The 18197-nt window shown below is 40.6% G+C and overlaps 1 protein-coding gene across 5 annotated transcripts in view; it reads left to right on the forward strand.

Annotated features, from left to right (window-relative positions):
* Positions 1 to 4246, forward strand: part of zmynd11 (zinc finger, MYND-type containing 11) — a 210210-nt gene extending 205964 nt beyond the window's left edge. For all 5 annotated transcript variants that reach the window (XM_048610972.1, XM_048610965.1, XM_048610978.1 and 2 more), the window contains one exon: positions 3080 to 4246. In XM_048610972.1, coding sequence (XP_048466929.1) covers positions 3080 to 3202 — 123 coding nt within the window. In that variant the 3' untranslated portion in view covers positions 3203 to 4246. The remainder of the gene's footprint in view (positions 1 to 3079) is intronic.
* Positions 4247 to 18197: the final 13951 nt, after the last annotated feature.

Consider the following 18197-nt stretch of genomic DNA (forward strand, 5'->3'; position numbering starts at 1 on the left):
GGAGAGGTTGAGGCGATTGGTGTCTCGATGGCAGTTGGAGATGAAGAAGTCGAGGGAGGGTAGGAGGTGATTGGGGATGCCTGTTCTGTCGTTATCCAGGTGTTAGAGTAGTGCTTTACTCTCTAACATCTCTCTAAATGGGTAACTATTTCAGGTAAGTCCCATGGAATTTTCTGATATCTCTGATTCTCCCCCGATTCAGAGATTTTTGTGGAGGGTCCAGCTGGCAGGAGAACTCCCTGTCAGAGCTTCAAACATTCCAGTCAATTCCAAGAATACAAGCAATTGCAGCTGCGTTGGTTCAGATGGACTTTTCAGCTTTCCCTTCCATATAAATGACCATGGCTGGTCTTGAATTCAACTCTACCTTGCTGCCCGCTAACTCCTATTATCCCAGGGAGATCAAAAATCCCAGTGTTAAACATATTCTGTGAGGGAGCATCCACCACCCTCCAGGTTAAGGAACTCCATTGATTAAGAACTCTCTGCATGAAGTAATTTCTTTTCATCACATTCCTAGATGGTCAGCCTCTTATTCTAAGACTGTGCCCCTTAGATACCCTGAACAATGGAAACAATCTTTCAGAATTTACCCTTTCAAAATTTAGTATCAGTTTACCTAGAATTCTTCGAAATTCCACCAAATGGAGGCCCAATTTATTCAGCCACTCATCATTGCACAAATCCATCATTCCAGGGACCAATTTGGTGAACCTTCAGTTTTTTTACTCATTCATAGGATTTGGGCATCACTGCACAGCCCAGCATTCATTTATTGCCCATCCCTAATTGCCCAGAGGGCACATTTTCTAAAGAAGGATCTGGGCCCGAAATGTCAGCCTTCCTGCTCCTCTGATGCTGCTTGGCCTGCTGTGTTCATCCAGCTCTACACCTTGTTATCTCCTTAGCTAGGAAAATGGTGGTTTATATGCTGAAGATAGAAAGTGCCACTTTAACACACCACCCTGTTCCCTGGCCAACATCTCTGTCTCAGGCTTGTAGTGTTCCAGCAAAGCTTAGGGCAAGCTGGAAGAACGGCATCTCATTTTCCGCTTGGGGACCCTGCAGCCGTCCAGACTCCGTATCAAATTCAATAATTTTAGGGGCAAACTCTCCCATGTCTTAGCCCCCTACCCCACACACCAGGCCTTGTTATCACACAGTCTGTCATTACACACTACCTATTGGTAGTCACTAACAGTCCCCATTAACAGCTATTCACTTTCTTAGCCAGATAGTTATCAACTCCTTTGTCTGCCCAACTATTCTCTCTCTGTCCTGAGGAACGAAACATTAACTCTGTTTTCTCCTTCACAGATGCTGCCAGACCTGCTGGGCTTTTCCAGCAACTTTTATTTTGTTCCTGATTTACAGCATCCACAGTTCTTTTGGTTTTTATTCTTCTCTCTCTTTGGGCTGTATCCCCACCTTTTGTTTACTCCTTACGCCCTACTCCCATCCTATCTTCTGCGTGTAAACCGACATTTTCCTAGCTACCTTCAGTTATGAGGAAGAATCACTGGACCCGAAACGTTAACTGATTTTTCTTCACAGATGCTGTCAGACCTGCTGAGCTTTTCCAGCAGCTTCTGTTTTTTTTTTCCTGATTTACAGCATCCGCAGCTCTTTCAGTTTTTATTCCACTGTCAGACAGGATGGTAATCAGAGTGCAAACCAGAAATGAGATGAAAGGGCTTTTTTTACATAGTAAGTTTTGATCTTGTTGCACTACATGATCGGCTTCAGTAATAACTTCTAGAAGAAAAGTGGATAAGTATATGAAGGAGGGAATTATCAGGCATATTATCATCATTGCATGCCATCCTTCTGTGTTGAATCATTCTATTGGTGAAATTTTTACTGTTTCAAGGATTGCTGTGTTGTTGAAGATACTGTTGTTCAGGTGAGATGTTAAATTGAGGCTCTGTCTGACCATTCAGGTGGATGTAAAAAAGTCCCAAGGATCACATTGAAGTGGCCAATTTTTGTTGGACATTATGTATAGATTTCTGGGTTTACCAATAAAACAACTCTAGCTGTATTTATTTGGCTCTGAAGCATTTAGGATATCAGGAGTATATTAAGACTGCTATATAAATGCAAATCTTTTTCTTTTAAAGACTTATGCTGCACAAACTTGCTCATAGAACCGGCTGTTTACTCCATTTCACACAGTTCACCTGAAGTGCTAGTGCTAAGCCATTTCTCAATGAAAGCCATTGGCCAATATAATTTGTCATTTTGAATTTACTTAGGAGTAGAGCAAATGAGCCAAGTGCAGAACTACCCTTGAATTTTTCACACAGCCATACTTTTAGTTCAGCAATGACTCATTTATGGCTGCAATGAAGTTAAAGTTTCCAACTTTAGTAAATTGCTGACTCAAATATGCTTTGATTTTAAGCAGTGTTTGAAATGTATTAATGTTTTCTCACTGTACATATTCAATGTACTTGTATATAATTCATAGAGCAGAGCCCTCTGGTGGTAGCTTATCTTGAAACATCATAAGATGACATTTTTAACAGTCATTGTATGCTCTGTAGATAACATCTGAATTTGTTCAGTGAAAAGTCTAGAATTCCTTCTATCATGCATTATTGTTCATGTCTAGTTGATACTCATTCTGTTGCGCCATGATGCCAGAGCCTACTGGAAGTTTAAAAATATGATATAAAATTAACCTCTTTTCATATTGAGCAAACTTTTAATTATGAGCAGAAACAAAATAGTCTGGAGTTGCAGTTTATATATTTACCATTCAGCCATAATTTAATGTGTGGTAGGAGACAGTTTAGCCACTCCCTGTATGTTTATTTTCAGCTGAAATTGTTGCTGGAAATTCTCCAGGCAGTGTAAGTAATGTTTTTTTTCTCTCTCTCTCTCTCTCTCTCTCTCTCTCTCTCTCTCTCTCTCTCTCTGTCTCTCTGTCTCTCTCTCTCTCTCCCCCTCTCTGTCTCTCTCTCTCTCTCCCTCTCTGTCTCTGTCTCTCTCTCTCTCTCTCTCTCTCTCTGTCTCTCTCTGTCTCTCTCTGTCTCTCTCCCTCCCTCTCCCTCTCTCTCTCTCTCTCTCTCTCTAGTGCTACAACTGTGAGGAAGAAGCAATGTACCACTGCTGCTGGAACACCTCGTACTGCTCCATCAAATGTCAGCAAGAGCACTGGCATGCTGAGCACAAACGAACCTGCCGTCGGAAAAGATGAAAGTTTTCTCCTCCACAACAGCCATACTAAGAAACAGAGATAGCTTCCTTCTCACAGACAGTGCTGGTTTTATTTCGGAGCCACATTTCTGTGAATCTTGCTTCCCATTTGCACCAGCATTTTAATCTACAAAGCTTAGTTTCCTCTCTTCCCCCTCCCCCAACCATCACCCACTTACCAGTTAGCCGAACCAAGTCGGTCTGTGTTGATTTTAACCAGATACTTTTTTGTGTGTTTTTTAACTTCTTTTACATCAGTGGTCATGTGATCAATACTTCGGGACAGGGTTGACACAGCAGGTAATAAACCTGCTTTAAAAAAAACTGTTAATATTTCCCAACTCTGCTTTTTTATATTTTTCTTACGTATGCTACTTTTATTAATAAAAAATGAATGTTGATCATGTATTAAAGCAGGGAAATGGGATTTCTAATGAGCTGGACCTTAGAGATGGAATGAACATTTAGTTCTGGTTTTGTAATTTGCACATTTCTTTTCTTCCTAACCCAAATGAGTCCACACGCATGTAAAATTGCCAAATACTACCTTTATGTACCAGTAGGTATGAACAGAAAAATTACAGTGAATTTTGCTTTCTGCACCAGTGTTCACTGAATATCTGTGCAGTTGTCTGTCTTGCAGTTGAATTGTATAAAATAAAATGAAGCACTTAGTTTTTTTTCTCAGCAGCTCTTAGGTTTTGGATTGTAATTAGCTATTGCTGCCTGCTTGCTTACAGTCCTTGTCACCTTAGACAGAATGATGTATCTGCATGTCAATCCATTTATAAAAGGCATTGTGATTGTGATGGGTCTGTACCTTGCTACGTGTCTGGTACAAAACACATACCAGTAAATGTTTTGTGGTATTGCAGAAAACGGAAAATAATTTAAATATAGAATCATTCCAAAGGCTGTTTGAACCTTTTACTCGTAGCTGCATGAAAGTAAGACACGTGTAACTTTGACTGTTCTGTTTTCATGTCTTGGTAACAGCATTGCACCTTCTTCAAATTATGCAGTATAAACACTCTGATAAACATGACTGTGGCCTGATTTTGTTTTAAATTATCACTAAATTAACCTGCTTTGGATTGTTTTAGATGAAGCATTAAAATCAATTCATAGCTAAATACAATTGCCATTTGTAACTCCATCATGTAAGGTTTAGCCACTCTGCACATTTATTCATTTTAGTGTGGCATCACATGGCAGTTCAATTAGGACATGGCAAATCCTGGGCTTTTTTGTAAGTTTTTCTTACTGGCAATATATTAAATCATCTGTGTTTACATTGGGCAATAAATGTATTTCAGAGATGTACTTTGAATGTTTAACTTTTGGTGTTTATTTATATATAAATATATAAAATAAAAATAATTGGCAAGGACTGATGCAATGTCGTCTTCCCACTGGAGAGGTGGGGCTGTTTCGGTTTATAACTGAACAACTTGTTTAGAGGTTGACCATGTACTATTCAAACAAATTACTGTAAACCTTATTATTCAAGTCTGTTTGTCATTTGTATTTTTAATTTGCTTAGACTTTTTTTGTCAATTGGCTTTTGGTTTCTGTGATTGATCCCAAAGAATTTAAGAGGTAATTTTCCATCTCGATTGTGCTAGCCCACCCTGAAATACTTCCTTTCCTCCTATTTATTTTGTGTTCCACTGCCCACCTTTTATTTTTGTTCTTGATCAAAGTGTGCAGAATTGGCTTGTTTTGTGTCAGGTTTTGTTTATCTTTGTACCATTTGTGCTTCTGTCCTTCCATCTCCTTCAAATCCCCCACATCTGGCAGTTCTGACTGTTATTGAGAATAGTGAAAATACTATATCGCTCACCATCTACAGGAGTGAAATCAGGACATGTTACAGATATAGAAATAAACAGTCTTTATTGAGGGCACAAATGTGAGTTTGGAAGTGTCATCGCAGGATTGAATCTGGCACCAAAGTTATGAACAGATTGGCTGAATCTCAGACTGTTACACAGGAGAGGGATGGAATCAGTGCTTAGGAGCAGAATATTTTTCAGCAACCTGTCATTCTGCCATTTAAATGAATTTCCTTTGTGATTGAGAGTCCAGTCTGTATCCTGCCATTTCTGGATTATGGTATATGTGGCTGTTTAATGCACATTTGCAATGCATCAAATACTGCCAGTGTAGATTTGACCAAGTAACTATGGTGCATCTTCAAAAATTCTTCTTTACCATACAGATTTGATAGCAAAATTGGAATAGACAATTGGCTAACTAATAGAAGACAGAGTTGGAATAAAAGGGGCATTTTCAGGATGACAACTTATAACTGCAGTGTGCCACAGAAAACAGTGCTGGGTGAGGTTGTTGAATTGCTCGCTGAGCTGGCTTCTCCACAATTATGGACAATATATAGTAATAAATTGGATGACACCAAGTTTGCTGAAGAAATAAAATAGGTGGGAAAGCAAGTAGGGAGGATGATACAGTTTCTGCAAAGCGATTATACACTGGTTAGGTGAGTGGGCAAAGACTTGACAAATGGAATATAATCTGGCAAAATGTGAGGTTTTGCACGTTGGCAGGAAAAACAGAAGAACTTAATATTATTTAAATGGAGAAAATTGCAGAAAGCTGCATGACAAAAGTATTTGGGGTCCTTGTGCGTGAATCACAAAATTGTTAGCATCCAGGTTAAGTGGGTAATAAGGAGGGTAAGTGTAGTGTTGGTGTTTATTGGAACGTAAGTGGAGTATTAAAGTAGGGAGGTCTTGTTAAAACTATACAAGGCACTAGTCAGACCACAGCTGGAATACAGTGAACAGTTTTGGGTCCCCCTATCTCATGAAAAAACATGCTGGTAGCCCAAAGAGAATTCACTAAATTGCAGATCTGGAGGAGAGCATGAGTAGCTTGGGCTTGTACACATTGCCTCTCATTCTTTTAAACACCAACCTTATTGAAGTATAAAATTATTTGGGGACTTGACAGGGTTAATGCAGAGAGGTTGTTTCCGCCTGTTGGAGTACAGAATCGAAGGGTACAATCTCAGAGTAAAGGGTCATCTATTTAATACAGAGATGAGAACAAGCTTCTTCTCTGAGGGTTGTGAATCTGTGGAATTCTTTACTGTAAAGAATTACTGTACTGTAAAGGCTTAATCATTAAATGTGCTCAAGGCCAACATAGGAATCAAGGGTTAATAGGGAGAAGGTAGGAAAGTGGAGTTGGGAGTTACTTGATCAGCCTTGAACTAGCGTCACAGTCTAAGGATTATGAGGTAAACCATTTAGGATTGAGATGAGAAGAAATTTCTTCACCCAGAGAGTGGTGAATCTGTGGAGTTCTCGCCATAGAAAGTGGCTGAGACCAAAACTTTGAATGTTTTCAGGAGCAAGTCCCAAATCTCTTTGGGCGAAAGCGATCAAGGGTTTGGAGGGAAAGTGGGAACGAGGGATGGATGATTAGCCATGGCTATATAGAATGGTGGAGCAGATGCAAAGGACCAAAGGTCTGCTCCTGAGTTTAGTGGTCTTTTGGGAACAATGATCACTCCTTAAATCAAAGACAAATACTAAAATAAGGCAAAAAAGTGAATGAAAAGTTGGGAAGGGAAAATCATGTATTGTTTGTAATTAGAAGAATTAGGTAAGGTACTAAGATGAAGAGAAGTCTTATACAAATCATGGAATCACTAAATGGTTAGAGCTTGGAAGGAGGCCATTTGGTCCAACATGTTGGTGACAGCCACAAGAGCGAGGTCCACATCGAAACTGCTGCTTCTGTGCATTCAGCCAGTGCATTTCAGATCCTAATGACTTATTGCGTAAAGGTCTTGTATATCCCCTGGTTCTTTAGTCAATCACCTGACATCTGCATCCTCTGATTCTTGGCACTTTGTTCCACATCACCCACAGGGAGAATTTGTTTATAATATTCAAGTTATCAAATCTAAACATAACCTTTTCTAAAGGAAAACAGGCCTAGTTTTGCCAATCTATCCACAAATTATTTTCAGTAATTTGTTCACAGGCTATGGGTACCATTGGCTTGGCCAGCATTTATTACCTATCCCAAAAAGCTGAGCATATTGCTGTGTGTCTGGAGTCATATATAGGCTAGAGCAATTAAGGCTGGCAGATTGCCTTCCCTTAAAAAATATTAGGTGGCACAGTGGTTAGCACTGCTGCCTCAGCACTAGAAACCCGGGTTCAGTTCCAGCCTTGGGCAACTGTGAGGACTTTGCATGTTCTCCCCGTGTCTGTGAGTTTCCACTGGATGCTCTGGTTTCCTCCCATGGTCCAACAATGTGCAGGTTAGGTGGATTGGCTATGCTAACAAAACAAATGCAGAGATAAGGTGGGTCTAAGTGAGATGCTATTTTGAGGGGCGGTTTGGACCTAATGAGCCAAATTAGGGATTCTGTGAAATAATGATACTTGACTGGGTCACGGTTAACTTTTTTTTAATTCCAGATTTTTATTGAACTCAAATTTCACCCAAGATCTGCATCATTGAAATACTCAGGTCTAGAACTATTTTTGTAAAGTTTTTCTGTGCCTTCACTTCCTTCCTAAAGTATGGTGTCCAACAATTGTAAAACCCTCTGTTTGGTTTTAGGATGTGAGCATCGCTGGCTTGTGAATTGCCCTTGAGGAAGAGGTGCTAAGCCACCTTCAGGACAGCTATAGCCCATGTGGTGAAGGCAATTCCAGGATGTTCACTTGGCAACATTGAAGACACTGTAATACATGTCAGGATGGTGTGTAGCCTTGATGAGGAACCCTATTTCTTTTACCACCCTTTTAATATTTATACAACAAAAGGGGATCCAAAAGTTTTCTCTAATATTATCTACCAGTCTCTCCTCAAACCTCAATTTGCTTCTGTTATCACTTTATCATCTCTTCTAGGAACTTTCTCTATTCAGCATCTACAGATCATTAACTTCAGGAATAAACCCCCTCACTCCAACAACCAATCTATCAAAGATAAATGTACTGTGCCAAGCAATACATTAGTTTTAGTGTTTTAGGAGCTTTGTGACTGTAAGTAGCAAAATGTTATTGACCTCTATAGAAAACAAAATCGGAGCTGATATTTTACAGCAAAGTGAGAATGAGTCATGAATCAACAGTAGGGGGCAGTAATGTTCTAGGCAGCAATTTTCAGGGTGATGCCGACATTGTAATTTGTTGGAGATGGGGAGTCTCTGATTTATGCTGCAGGTTTGATGCTTTGAAGCAGTTAGGCTTCCAAAACCATCAACGAACAGTAGTGTTTTCTGAATTATAAGGGAGAAATTTAAGAAGACCATTGCTTGTCATTTTAGCAAACCGTTGAACAAGGAAGGAGGAATAAAACTCAGCTTTTTTAAAAACTTTGTTTTTAGGGTGTTGGCATCGCTGGCTTGTGAATTGCCCATGAGGAAGAGGTGCTAAGCCACTTTCTGGACTGCTATAGCCCATGTGGTGAAGGCAGTTCCAGGATATTCACTTGGCAACAGTGAAGACACTGTAATACATGTCAGGATGGTGTGTAGCTTAGATGAGGATGTCCCCATGGATCTGCTACCAGGTGGTAAGATCCCACAGTTGGAAGGTTCTGCCAGAAGAGCGCAGCACACCTTTTAAGTAGTGGACAGTGCTGCCACTATGCATCGGTGGTGCCAATTAACCAGGCTGCTTTATCCTGAATGGTGTCAAGCTTCTTGAATGTTGCTGGAGCTGTACCCATCCAGACAAGTGAGGAGTGTTCCCATCACACTCCTGACTTGTGCCTTGTATATGGTGGACAGGCTGAGGGGCGTAGGGGGTCTCTTTTGTTCTTACCATCACCAGACATACAAGCAATGTGTGTGTGTGTGTTTGGGATAAGAGTTAGGTCCTGTGGTGAAACCTGTAGTCCCGTGATACAGGTGTATGATGTGGAATGATAATCTGTAATACCAGATATACAAAGTAGGTACAAACTAGCCATTGGTGCCATCTCACCTTGGTACACATCTGTGCAATTGCTAAGCAAAAAGGCACAAGTCATTATAAAATCTCACCAACAGATTGACATGTCAAAGAATGAATCAGTGGCAATTGGAAGTATGGTCATTAGGAGGACTGTGATTTTTAAAAGTAACCAATCAGAAACATTTAGCAAATCCATGAACTGTTTGTGCACTGAGAAACCTATTCGAGGTCAGGGTGTTTGTAATCATGCCCAGCTGTTCATGGCTGAATAAGGCGGAAGTTCTCTTTGTGATTCAATGCACACAACGGAAGTCCGAAGACAGAAGAGGAACTTCAGAAAGCAGAACTAGAAGACGTCTGCCAGTCAACCAGTGTCACAAACTGGCATCTTGCAGTGGATCAACTGAAAAACCACTGCTTTTACGAAATATTATTTCTTTTCTACTTACTGTGATAAATAAATCCTGTAAAACATTCAACAATGTACCTACTCTTGATTGGTTCTTGTAACAGAACTAGTAAATATTTGGATTAATTCAAACTTTTGAATTGCAATCAACTTAGGCCTTACAATTCAAAAGAACCTCAAACATTTCATACAGGCTCATCGCTTTCACAGAGACCGGCTGCTTCAGCTCTTCCTTGCTATACGTGGAATGAACCGAATTGGCTGAAGATTGGCACCTGTGATGCTGGGGACCTCAGGCAGATGCTACAATGGATCATTCAAACAATACTTCATCTGATTGAAGATGGTGCATTGTCTTTTGCACTGAGCTCCCCTCTGTTGAGGATGGGGATAGCTGTAGAACTTCTGTGTTTTCAGTGAGCTGCTCATTTATTCATTCCCATTCATTCATTCCTGGATGTGGCAGGACTGCAAGGTTTAGATCTGATCCATTGATCAGAAAGACTGCATGGTGGCATGAGCTTTCGTTGCATCAAAATCTGGTCTTAATGAGTCCATGAAATGGATCCAAATCGATCAGTGCACACACAAAATAGCAGAACAAAGAAGGAAACTGTGACAGCCTTGAGCTGGTTACAGGCTTACACTTTCCATCCCATGAATCTATTTTCCTCTTTCCATAATGCCAAGCATTAAACTTATGAAGAAAACAAGGCAGTGTGAGAAATTTTTTTCATGTTACTGTTTTAAGTTATGCTTCATATCCCCTTCAGTACATCTCCCCCAGCACAGGATCAATATTTCATTTGTTCTGTATTGTCACCACAGCCTTAGAAGAACCATTGATGTCCTCTCGCTTCTTCTCAGAATTTAACTCTGTTTCACTCTCCATTGATACAGTTAGATCCATTGAGTTTCTCCAGCACTTTCTGCTTTTATTTCAGATCTTTGGCATCTGCAGTATTTTGCTCCTGTACAAATAATGAAGCTTCTGACAGTGAGATTTAAAGGCCAGAGGTGGAATGTTTCTGAGAATAGTTGAGACAAGATCAGAAAATATTCAGGTAAAATTTTGGATGACCTCAGTGCAAAGAGGAGGTGAAAAACTCCTAATGATAAATCTATGCAAATAACAAAAGTTGTGAATACACAAGATACTGAGAAATATGGGGAAAGAAGGGCAGCGAGTTGTTAGTGCATGTCAGTGATCTGACCTGATGGGCATTGGTACTCAGTACTTGCCATGATTGTACATTTTGCCTGCAAAACTCTGCTTCAGCACAACATAGCTGGCATGTTGGCTACAGATGATCATGATTAATTAAGTACTGAAGATATCAACAAATTGAAAAGATTACAATTATAATAACATGCTGACAGTGAAATGCAAGTTATGTACTAATTAAAACTGAAAGAACTGTGGATGCTGGAAATCAGAAACAAAAACAGAAATTGCTGAGAAAGCTCAGCAGATCTGGTGGCATCTGTGGAGAGAAATCAGAGTTAACGTTTCGGGTCTGGTGACCCTTCCTCAGAACGGATTATAATCTTTTCAACTTGTTGATATATTCAACATTTAATTAATCATGACCATCTGCAATCAAAATGCTAGATATGTTATAGTCTTTTTTAGAGATTTTTCAAATAAAAATTAACTGACCTGCAAAGCAGGAGTAGCAATCCTGTCCTTCAATGGAAGCAGATGCAACTCTGTCAAGACTTTGTGTCAATATGTTCTGATTCGAAACCACCATGACATGGTATTGTGCAAGTTGCAAATTAAATGCTACAATGCTCATAGTGATAAATTTCTGTGGTACAGTCAATGCACCATACTTGAGTGACTGTTAATAATTTCATAATCTCATGTTGTACTGCAAAACATTTTGTTTTCCAGAATTAAAGAAATTAAAATATTTTTTCCCACATCTATTGCTGGGATTTTTTGTTACACTTAAACCTGTATGCAATGCTGCAAAGTAGTCAGGCAAGGAGACAATGTAATTGTTGCGACTTGCCATCAGCAAGTTAGTGTTACCTTTCAGAAATACGCTCAATAATAACACTCTAAGGGCAATCTAGGTGTCTAAAGATCTCATCCTTCATCTCAGTTAGATGACTTCAAGTATGACACAGAAGTGGAAAGCTCAGTACCAACACACAATAGTCCAAAGCTTAGATATTTTTGGTTAAGTGCAAGTTAATGAAGTGAGTTATGGCATTAGTAAGGTGTTTAACAAGCTATAATCCCCCTTAAAGTGGCAGCTCACTGCTGCCCAGCAAGAAGCCCGCTGCATGGTTAAGCTGATGCATAGACAATTCGGTCCCAATATCAAGACGGGTGTCACCAGGCTTCTCTCTGGATTCTGCCACACATCTTGCCATGGCCCACATCACTTAGACTTCTACAAGATTACACCCTATGTTCCTGCTGTAATAAATATCTGTTGGATTCTTCAATGCCACAATTTTCACATCCAGATCTCTAAAACAAAAACTCAAAGATCTTGGTTGCAGATATTTCAAAAACTAATCAAAGACCATGTGAACAGCAGCTTTAGGCATTGGAGGATTTGGACAAACATCAGCATCTGTTTGTGTTTGCATAGACAGCCATACAGATGTGTAGCTAGGGCATTGATCAGCAAGACAGAACTAATTATTTTTTGCTTAGGGAGAAACTTTCTAAGAGTGATTTACTTTAAAAAAAGCTACAGTTACAAATACAAGCAAAGCTAAAAGTTACAGACATGTACTAAAGCAATGAATACACTAATTCTTTTTCTTCCTTCTAAAAAGGAGAGATCCTGCTGCTCCAAATTATATTGAAGCGACAATTCGATGATCCTGAAAGCACAGCCCTCCTGGGACAAAAAAGGTTTAAAATACTAGCAAAGCAAAGATGATGTCTTATGTAGTCAGCATGTAAGTAGACAGCAATCTGTGTGATGTTATTACTTCGGTTTGTCATAACATTTCTGAATAGGTTGTTAGAATTATCCATTACAGATCACAAATTCTATACATTGGCGAAATAACACTGCAGTGCCGATTTGGAAACTCATCCTGGCTTTCTGTAATCCTCTACTTTGTAGATACCAAAGGCTTAGCAGAAGTGGGTCCAGCAATCTGCAGTGACCTTAGTGTAAGCACAATTCACGAGATTCAATCAACACCCCCTGTATGGAACAGACCCCATGTGATGCAATCGAGTCAGTCAATGATCTAGAAGATTACAACGTAGACCATAATACATAGAAGTAGGCTATTCAATGGCTGATCTGATAATCCTCAAATCCACTTTCCTACCTTTTCCCTCTAACACTTGTTCCCTTACCAATTAAAAACCTGAAAATGCTAATATACTTTCAACTTGATGTTCGGAGAAACAGGGAAAAGGTAAGTCCGATGGAATGCAGAAATGTTAGTTTGGGACCGTGCAAGCAGGATTAACGAGACCAAGTTTTAGGAAAGGACTGGAGATGGAAAATGGGAGGCGTGGATGAGGAGGAGGAGGAGAAAGCCATGGGATGGCACTCAGGAGTGGTGCTGATGGCTGGGAAGACACGGTTGTACTCTACTGTGTTTATTGGAGTGAAGCAGATAGAAAACAGAATAATGCCATAGAGCAGAGGAGAGGAATGGAGGATGATGGCATGTTGAATCATAGCAAGTATTGTAGAGGTGGGTGGAGCACATTGAGGGACATCAGACTAAGATCATAGCCACAGGGAATGTCATTCCTGACGGGCCTAGAGTGGGCTCAATTCTAAGAGGAGAAGCAAAGCGAAAGGAGGGAAACGATTTCTTTTGTAAAATGAGGACGCGGATCTGGGAAGCACTGACACAGTTTAAGTTAACGAGAAAGTGTTGTTTGTTTCAGAGTTTGGAGTAGTGTTGGGTGGATTGATCAAGAATGGACGTTTTTTTCTTGAGTGAGTCAGTTTTGGTGGCTTGTAAAGAGAGTAAGTTAGTACTTAAGGAAAGGTGGTTATAAAGATGAGAGAGAACATAAGGACCAGGGGAAGTGAGCATGTATTTAAGAGTCAAGCAGTGAGGTAATCAAAGTAACATAAACATCCCAATAGGCACCAACAGAGTTGCTTTTTATGCATTCATGGAACATGGGTGCCACTGGCAGGCCAGCACTTATTGTCCATCCCTAGTTTCCATGGAGAAGTTGGCAGTGAGCTACCTTCCTGAGCTGCTGCAGTCTGGGTGTTGTGGGTTCACCCACAAAGCCCTTAGGAAGGGAATTCCAGGATTTTGACCCAGCAAAAGTGAAGGAACAACGATATGTTTCCAAATCACGATGGTGAGTAGCTTTGAGGGGATCTTGCATGTGATGGTGTTACCATTTTACAGATATAGAAAAAACCCGTTCTCACCCAAGGACTGAACTACAACTACAGGGACGCCAACAAAACGGAATTCCTAGCCACACTGGAAGCCACACTCAAGACCAACACTATCAACAAAGAAACACAACAAATGATAAGACAGACAGTAATCCCGACACTAACCAGAAGGAACGAACTCAACACCCTCAAAACACAGGAAAGCTAGGCCCTGGACGGATTAAAGAAGGACAAGAACATCACAGTACTACCTACAGACAAAGGACGCATGACAGTGATACTGAATAAAAGGGACTACATCTCCAAGGCACTAGCACTGCTCGCTGACGAGAACACATACCGGCCAGTACAAACTGACCCGACACCGCAACTAGGCAATAAAATCCTCTACACGCTACACAGACTTAAAATAAACAGGACAGATTAACAAAGCAGACTTCTTAAGAATGAAACCTGAAGAAACCAACGCACCCCGATTCTACGGCTTCCCTAAAGTACACAAGCCGGACGTCCCCCTCAGACCCATAGTCTCCATGGCACTCCATCGCACAGATTAGCCAAAGAACTACAAAGGAGACTCAGGCACCTAGTCAACAGGTCACCCCACTCCATCCACTCTGCCCAAGAATTCCTCAACTCCATCAAGGACATAAAGATAGAGGACGAAGAGACCATGATATCGTTTGATGTCACCGCCCTATTCACATCAATAGGCATACCACTAGCAAGGGAAACAATGACAACACTACTGGAACAAGAGCACGACCCCAGTTAAACCATCTCCAAGGACAACATGCTCAAACTACTGGACCTATGCCTCACCACCCACTTCACCTTCAACGGCCAAACATACGAACAAATCAACAGGACACCCAATGGGATCGCCAGCTCTGGACTCATAGCAGAGGCAATGATGCAAAGACCAGAAAGGACCGCCCTTCCACAAATCCAACCAAAACTGTGGATATGCTACGTAGACGATGCCTTTGTCATCATTAAACAGACTAAACTAGAGGAGACACACAAACTTATAAACAACACCCTCACCTGAATAAAATTCACCAGAGAGGAGAAGAACAAACAACTCTCATTCCTGGACGTCATGGCAGAGCGCAAGACAAATGGGGAACTGCAAATGAAAGTACACAGAAAAGCCACACACAGACCAGGTACTGAACTTCAACGGTAACCATCCCAGCACACACAAACGAAGCTGCGTGCAAACACTATTTAAAAGGGCAACAACACACTGCAGCAACATGGAACTACGCCAAGAGGAAGAAGAATACCTCTTCCAGGTTTAAGGATAATGAATAGCCAAAGAACTGGGTCAGAAAATGCCTACATGAACAGCATCAGAAAGAGACTACACGCACCGACACACTCATCACACTACCCTACATCAGGAACACGTCGGAACTCACCACAAGACTCATACGACCGCTGGGCATCAGAGTGGCACACAAGCCCATATCAACCCTACGACAACTGCTCACCCGAACGAAAGACCCACTCCCCATCATGGACAGGATCAATGTCATCTACAAGATCCCCTGCAGAGACTGCGAGAAACACTACATCAGACAAAGAGGAAGGAAACTAACAACAAGGGTACACGAACACCAACTGGCAAAAGACACAACCAATACTCACTCATCTCAATCCACATGGACAAGGAGAACCACGACTTCGACTGGGACAACACCAAGACCCTGGGACAGGCTAGGCAGAGACAAGCACAAGAATTCCTGGAAGCATGGCACCCCACGAAGCATGCTATTAATAAACACATTGAACTCGACCTCATATACATTCCACTACGAAGGAAAACCGGAAGTGAGGCAATCCATCTCAACGGACCCCAGAGTTTAAAAACCAGGTTGGAGAACACACCGACACTTCATCGGAGGCCGCACTGAGGATGTTACCCAGCAAGGTAATGAAACGTCTGCGAAACAAGAAACCAGCTCGGTGAGCCAACCAACCTCAATGGTGTTACCATGTATCTGCTGACCTTGCCCTTCAAGATTAAAGTGGTTGAGAGTTTGGAAGGTGCTGTCTAAGATCTTTGGTGAATTTCTGCAGTACAACTTGTAGATAGTACACACTGCTGCTACTGAACGTTGATGGTGGAAGTGTGGATGTTTGTGAATGTGGTGTCAAGCTTCTCAAGTGTTGTTGGGGCTGCACTCATGCAGATAAGTGGGGAATATTCCATCACACTTCTGACTCGTGCCTTGTAGATGGACGACAGGCTTTGAGGAGTCAGGACGCGAGCTACTCGCTGCAGTATTCCCAGCTTCTGACTGGCCCTTGTAGCCACTGCATTTATATGGGGAGTCCAGTTGAGTTTCTGATCAATGATAACTCCCAGGATGTTGATAGTGGGGGATTCCATTATGGTAACACCATTGAATGTCAAAGGGCGGTGGTTAGATTGTCTCTTATTGGTGATGGCCATTGCCTGGTATGTGTGGTGTGAATGTTACTTGCCACTTGTCAGCCTAAGCCTGGATATTGTCCAGTTGCATTTGAAAATGGACTGCTTCAGTATCTGAGGAATGTTTAAAAAAAATTTTTTATTGTTTTTCAAAAATGTTAACTGTACAATATCAATTCTGCAAATATAGCTTACAAATGCCAAATAATCTGACTTAACAAGTGGTTGCTTACAGAACAATGGCATAGTGATGATCATTCTAGACAAGCAATCCAGAGATGAATTGTTCAAAAGAATGGCAAGATTTGAAATGGAACTTAATAATTCTTGCTCTTTGGAGGCTCACACAAAAAATCAAGTTGTTATTTGATAATAAAACCCAACTGATCATCATCTCCTAGGAAAGACATCCATATCTCTGCCCAATTTGATCTACATGAGATTAACCCAGAAGTAAGACTTTTAATGCACTCTGTAGCGTTCAACTTCATCATCACCTCAGAGTAATAAATTCAACTTCATTGTTGCCAATCCTAACAAGCAAAAACTACTTTAAATTATTGACATAACCAGCAACTTGAGCTTTTATTTATATTGAATTTCAGTTCAAAACAGTTTACTTTCCAGAGGTCTTTTTCAAGAAATCTATATAATGTTAATTTGTAGAAATTAAGAAACAGGTCAGTAGAGCCAAAATAGTAAACAAATTTAGGACAATAGGAAATACTGAACGAAACATCAAGCATTTCTACAAATTATCTACAGAAAGCAGGAGTGAAAGGGTAAGATGGTCTATTGAAAGACCCTAAAAGTGACATGTTAGCAAACAGAGAAAGGACAGCAAATATGCTAACTGAGTCACAGCTAGTGAACAGGAATATCATTTGTGTACAGTCTGCCCAGTGTAATTGATATTCAAGGGAAGAAAATACTAAATGAAATGGAAATTTCAGTTCAGTGGTCACTGATAGATTGAGGAAGTTTAAGGCAGATGAAGCAATCAGCTTAGTTTAGCTTCTCAAGGTTAATTCCAGTGATGGATCTTGAGAACTCAAGGCCAATGGACCTGAAACATTAACTCTGCTTTCTTGCTGCCAGACCTGCAAAGTTTCTTCAGCAATTGCTGTTTCTGTTATTAATTAATGGAAATTAAGCAAGGAGAAATATTTAAAAAAAAGGCCTGCTGAATGGCAAATGGATTAAATATGGAGAAATGCAATACGTCCAGAGATTGGGAACAAACCGTGGGAATAGAAAGCAAAGTGTAGCAGAGAAACAGGTAGACAATCTTAGGGTATTTGTGAATACATTGTTGAAACCAAGCATAAAATTCATCTACTCTAAGAAATGGCAACTAGATAGCGAGAGATACATCAACATAGAGATACCACAAACATCTAGAATTGATACAAAGTACCTGATCATGAGGCCTGGAGTATTATGTACAATTTTGCTCACTATACTATAGAAAGGACACGTCTTCATTGGTGTCTGTGCTTTAAAAGGTAACCAAATTCAAAAATCATCCAAGTAATGAGGAAAGGTTGAAAATCCTAGAATGTTATTCGCTAGGAAAGGGAACTCAAAGGATATAAAATAGAAATGGCTGGAAAAGCTCAGCAGGTCTGGCAGCATCCGTGGAGAGAAATCAGAGTTAATGGTTCTGAGGCAGGGTCAATCCATCAGAAACGTTAACTCTGATTTATCTCCACAGATGCTGCTAGAGCTGCTGAGCTTTTCCAGCAGTTTCTGTTTTTATTTCCAATTTACAGCATCCGCAGTTCTTTTAGTTTTTATGAACACAGAAGTATTATTCCCTGTATTCAAGATTCATAAGGGAATTT

The sequence above is a fragment of the Rhincodon typus genome, chromosome 2 (genome assembly GCF_021869965.1).
Source record: "Rhincodon typus isolate 14 chromosome 2, sRhiTyp1.1, whole genome shotgun sequence".
NCBI classification, from domain to species: domain Eukaryota; kingdom Metazoa; phylum Chordata; class Chondrichthyes; order Orectolobiformes; family Rhincodontidae; genus Rhincodon; species Rhincodon typus.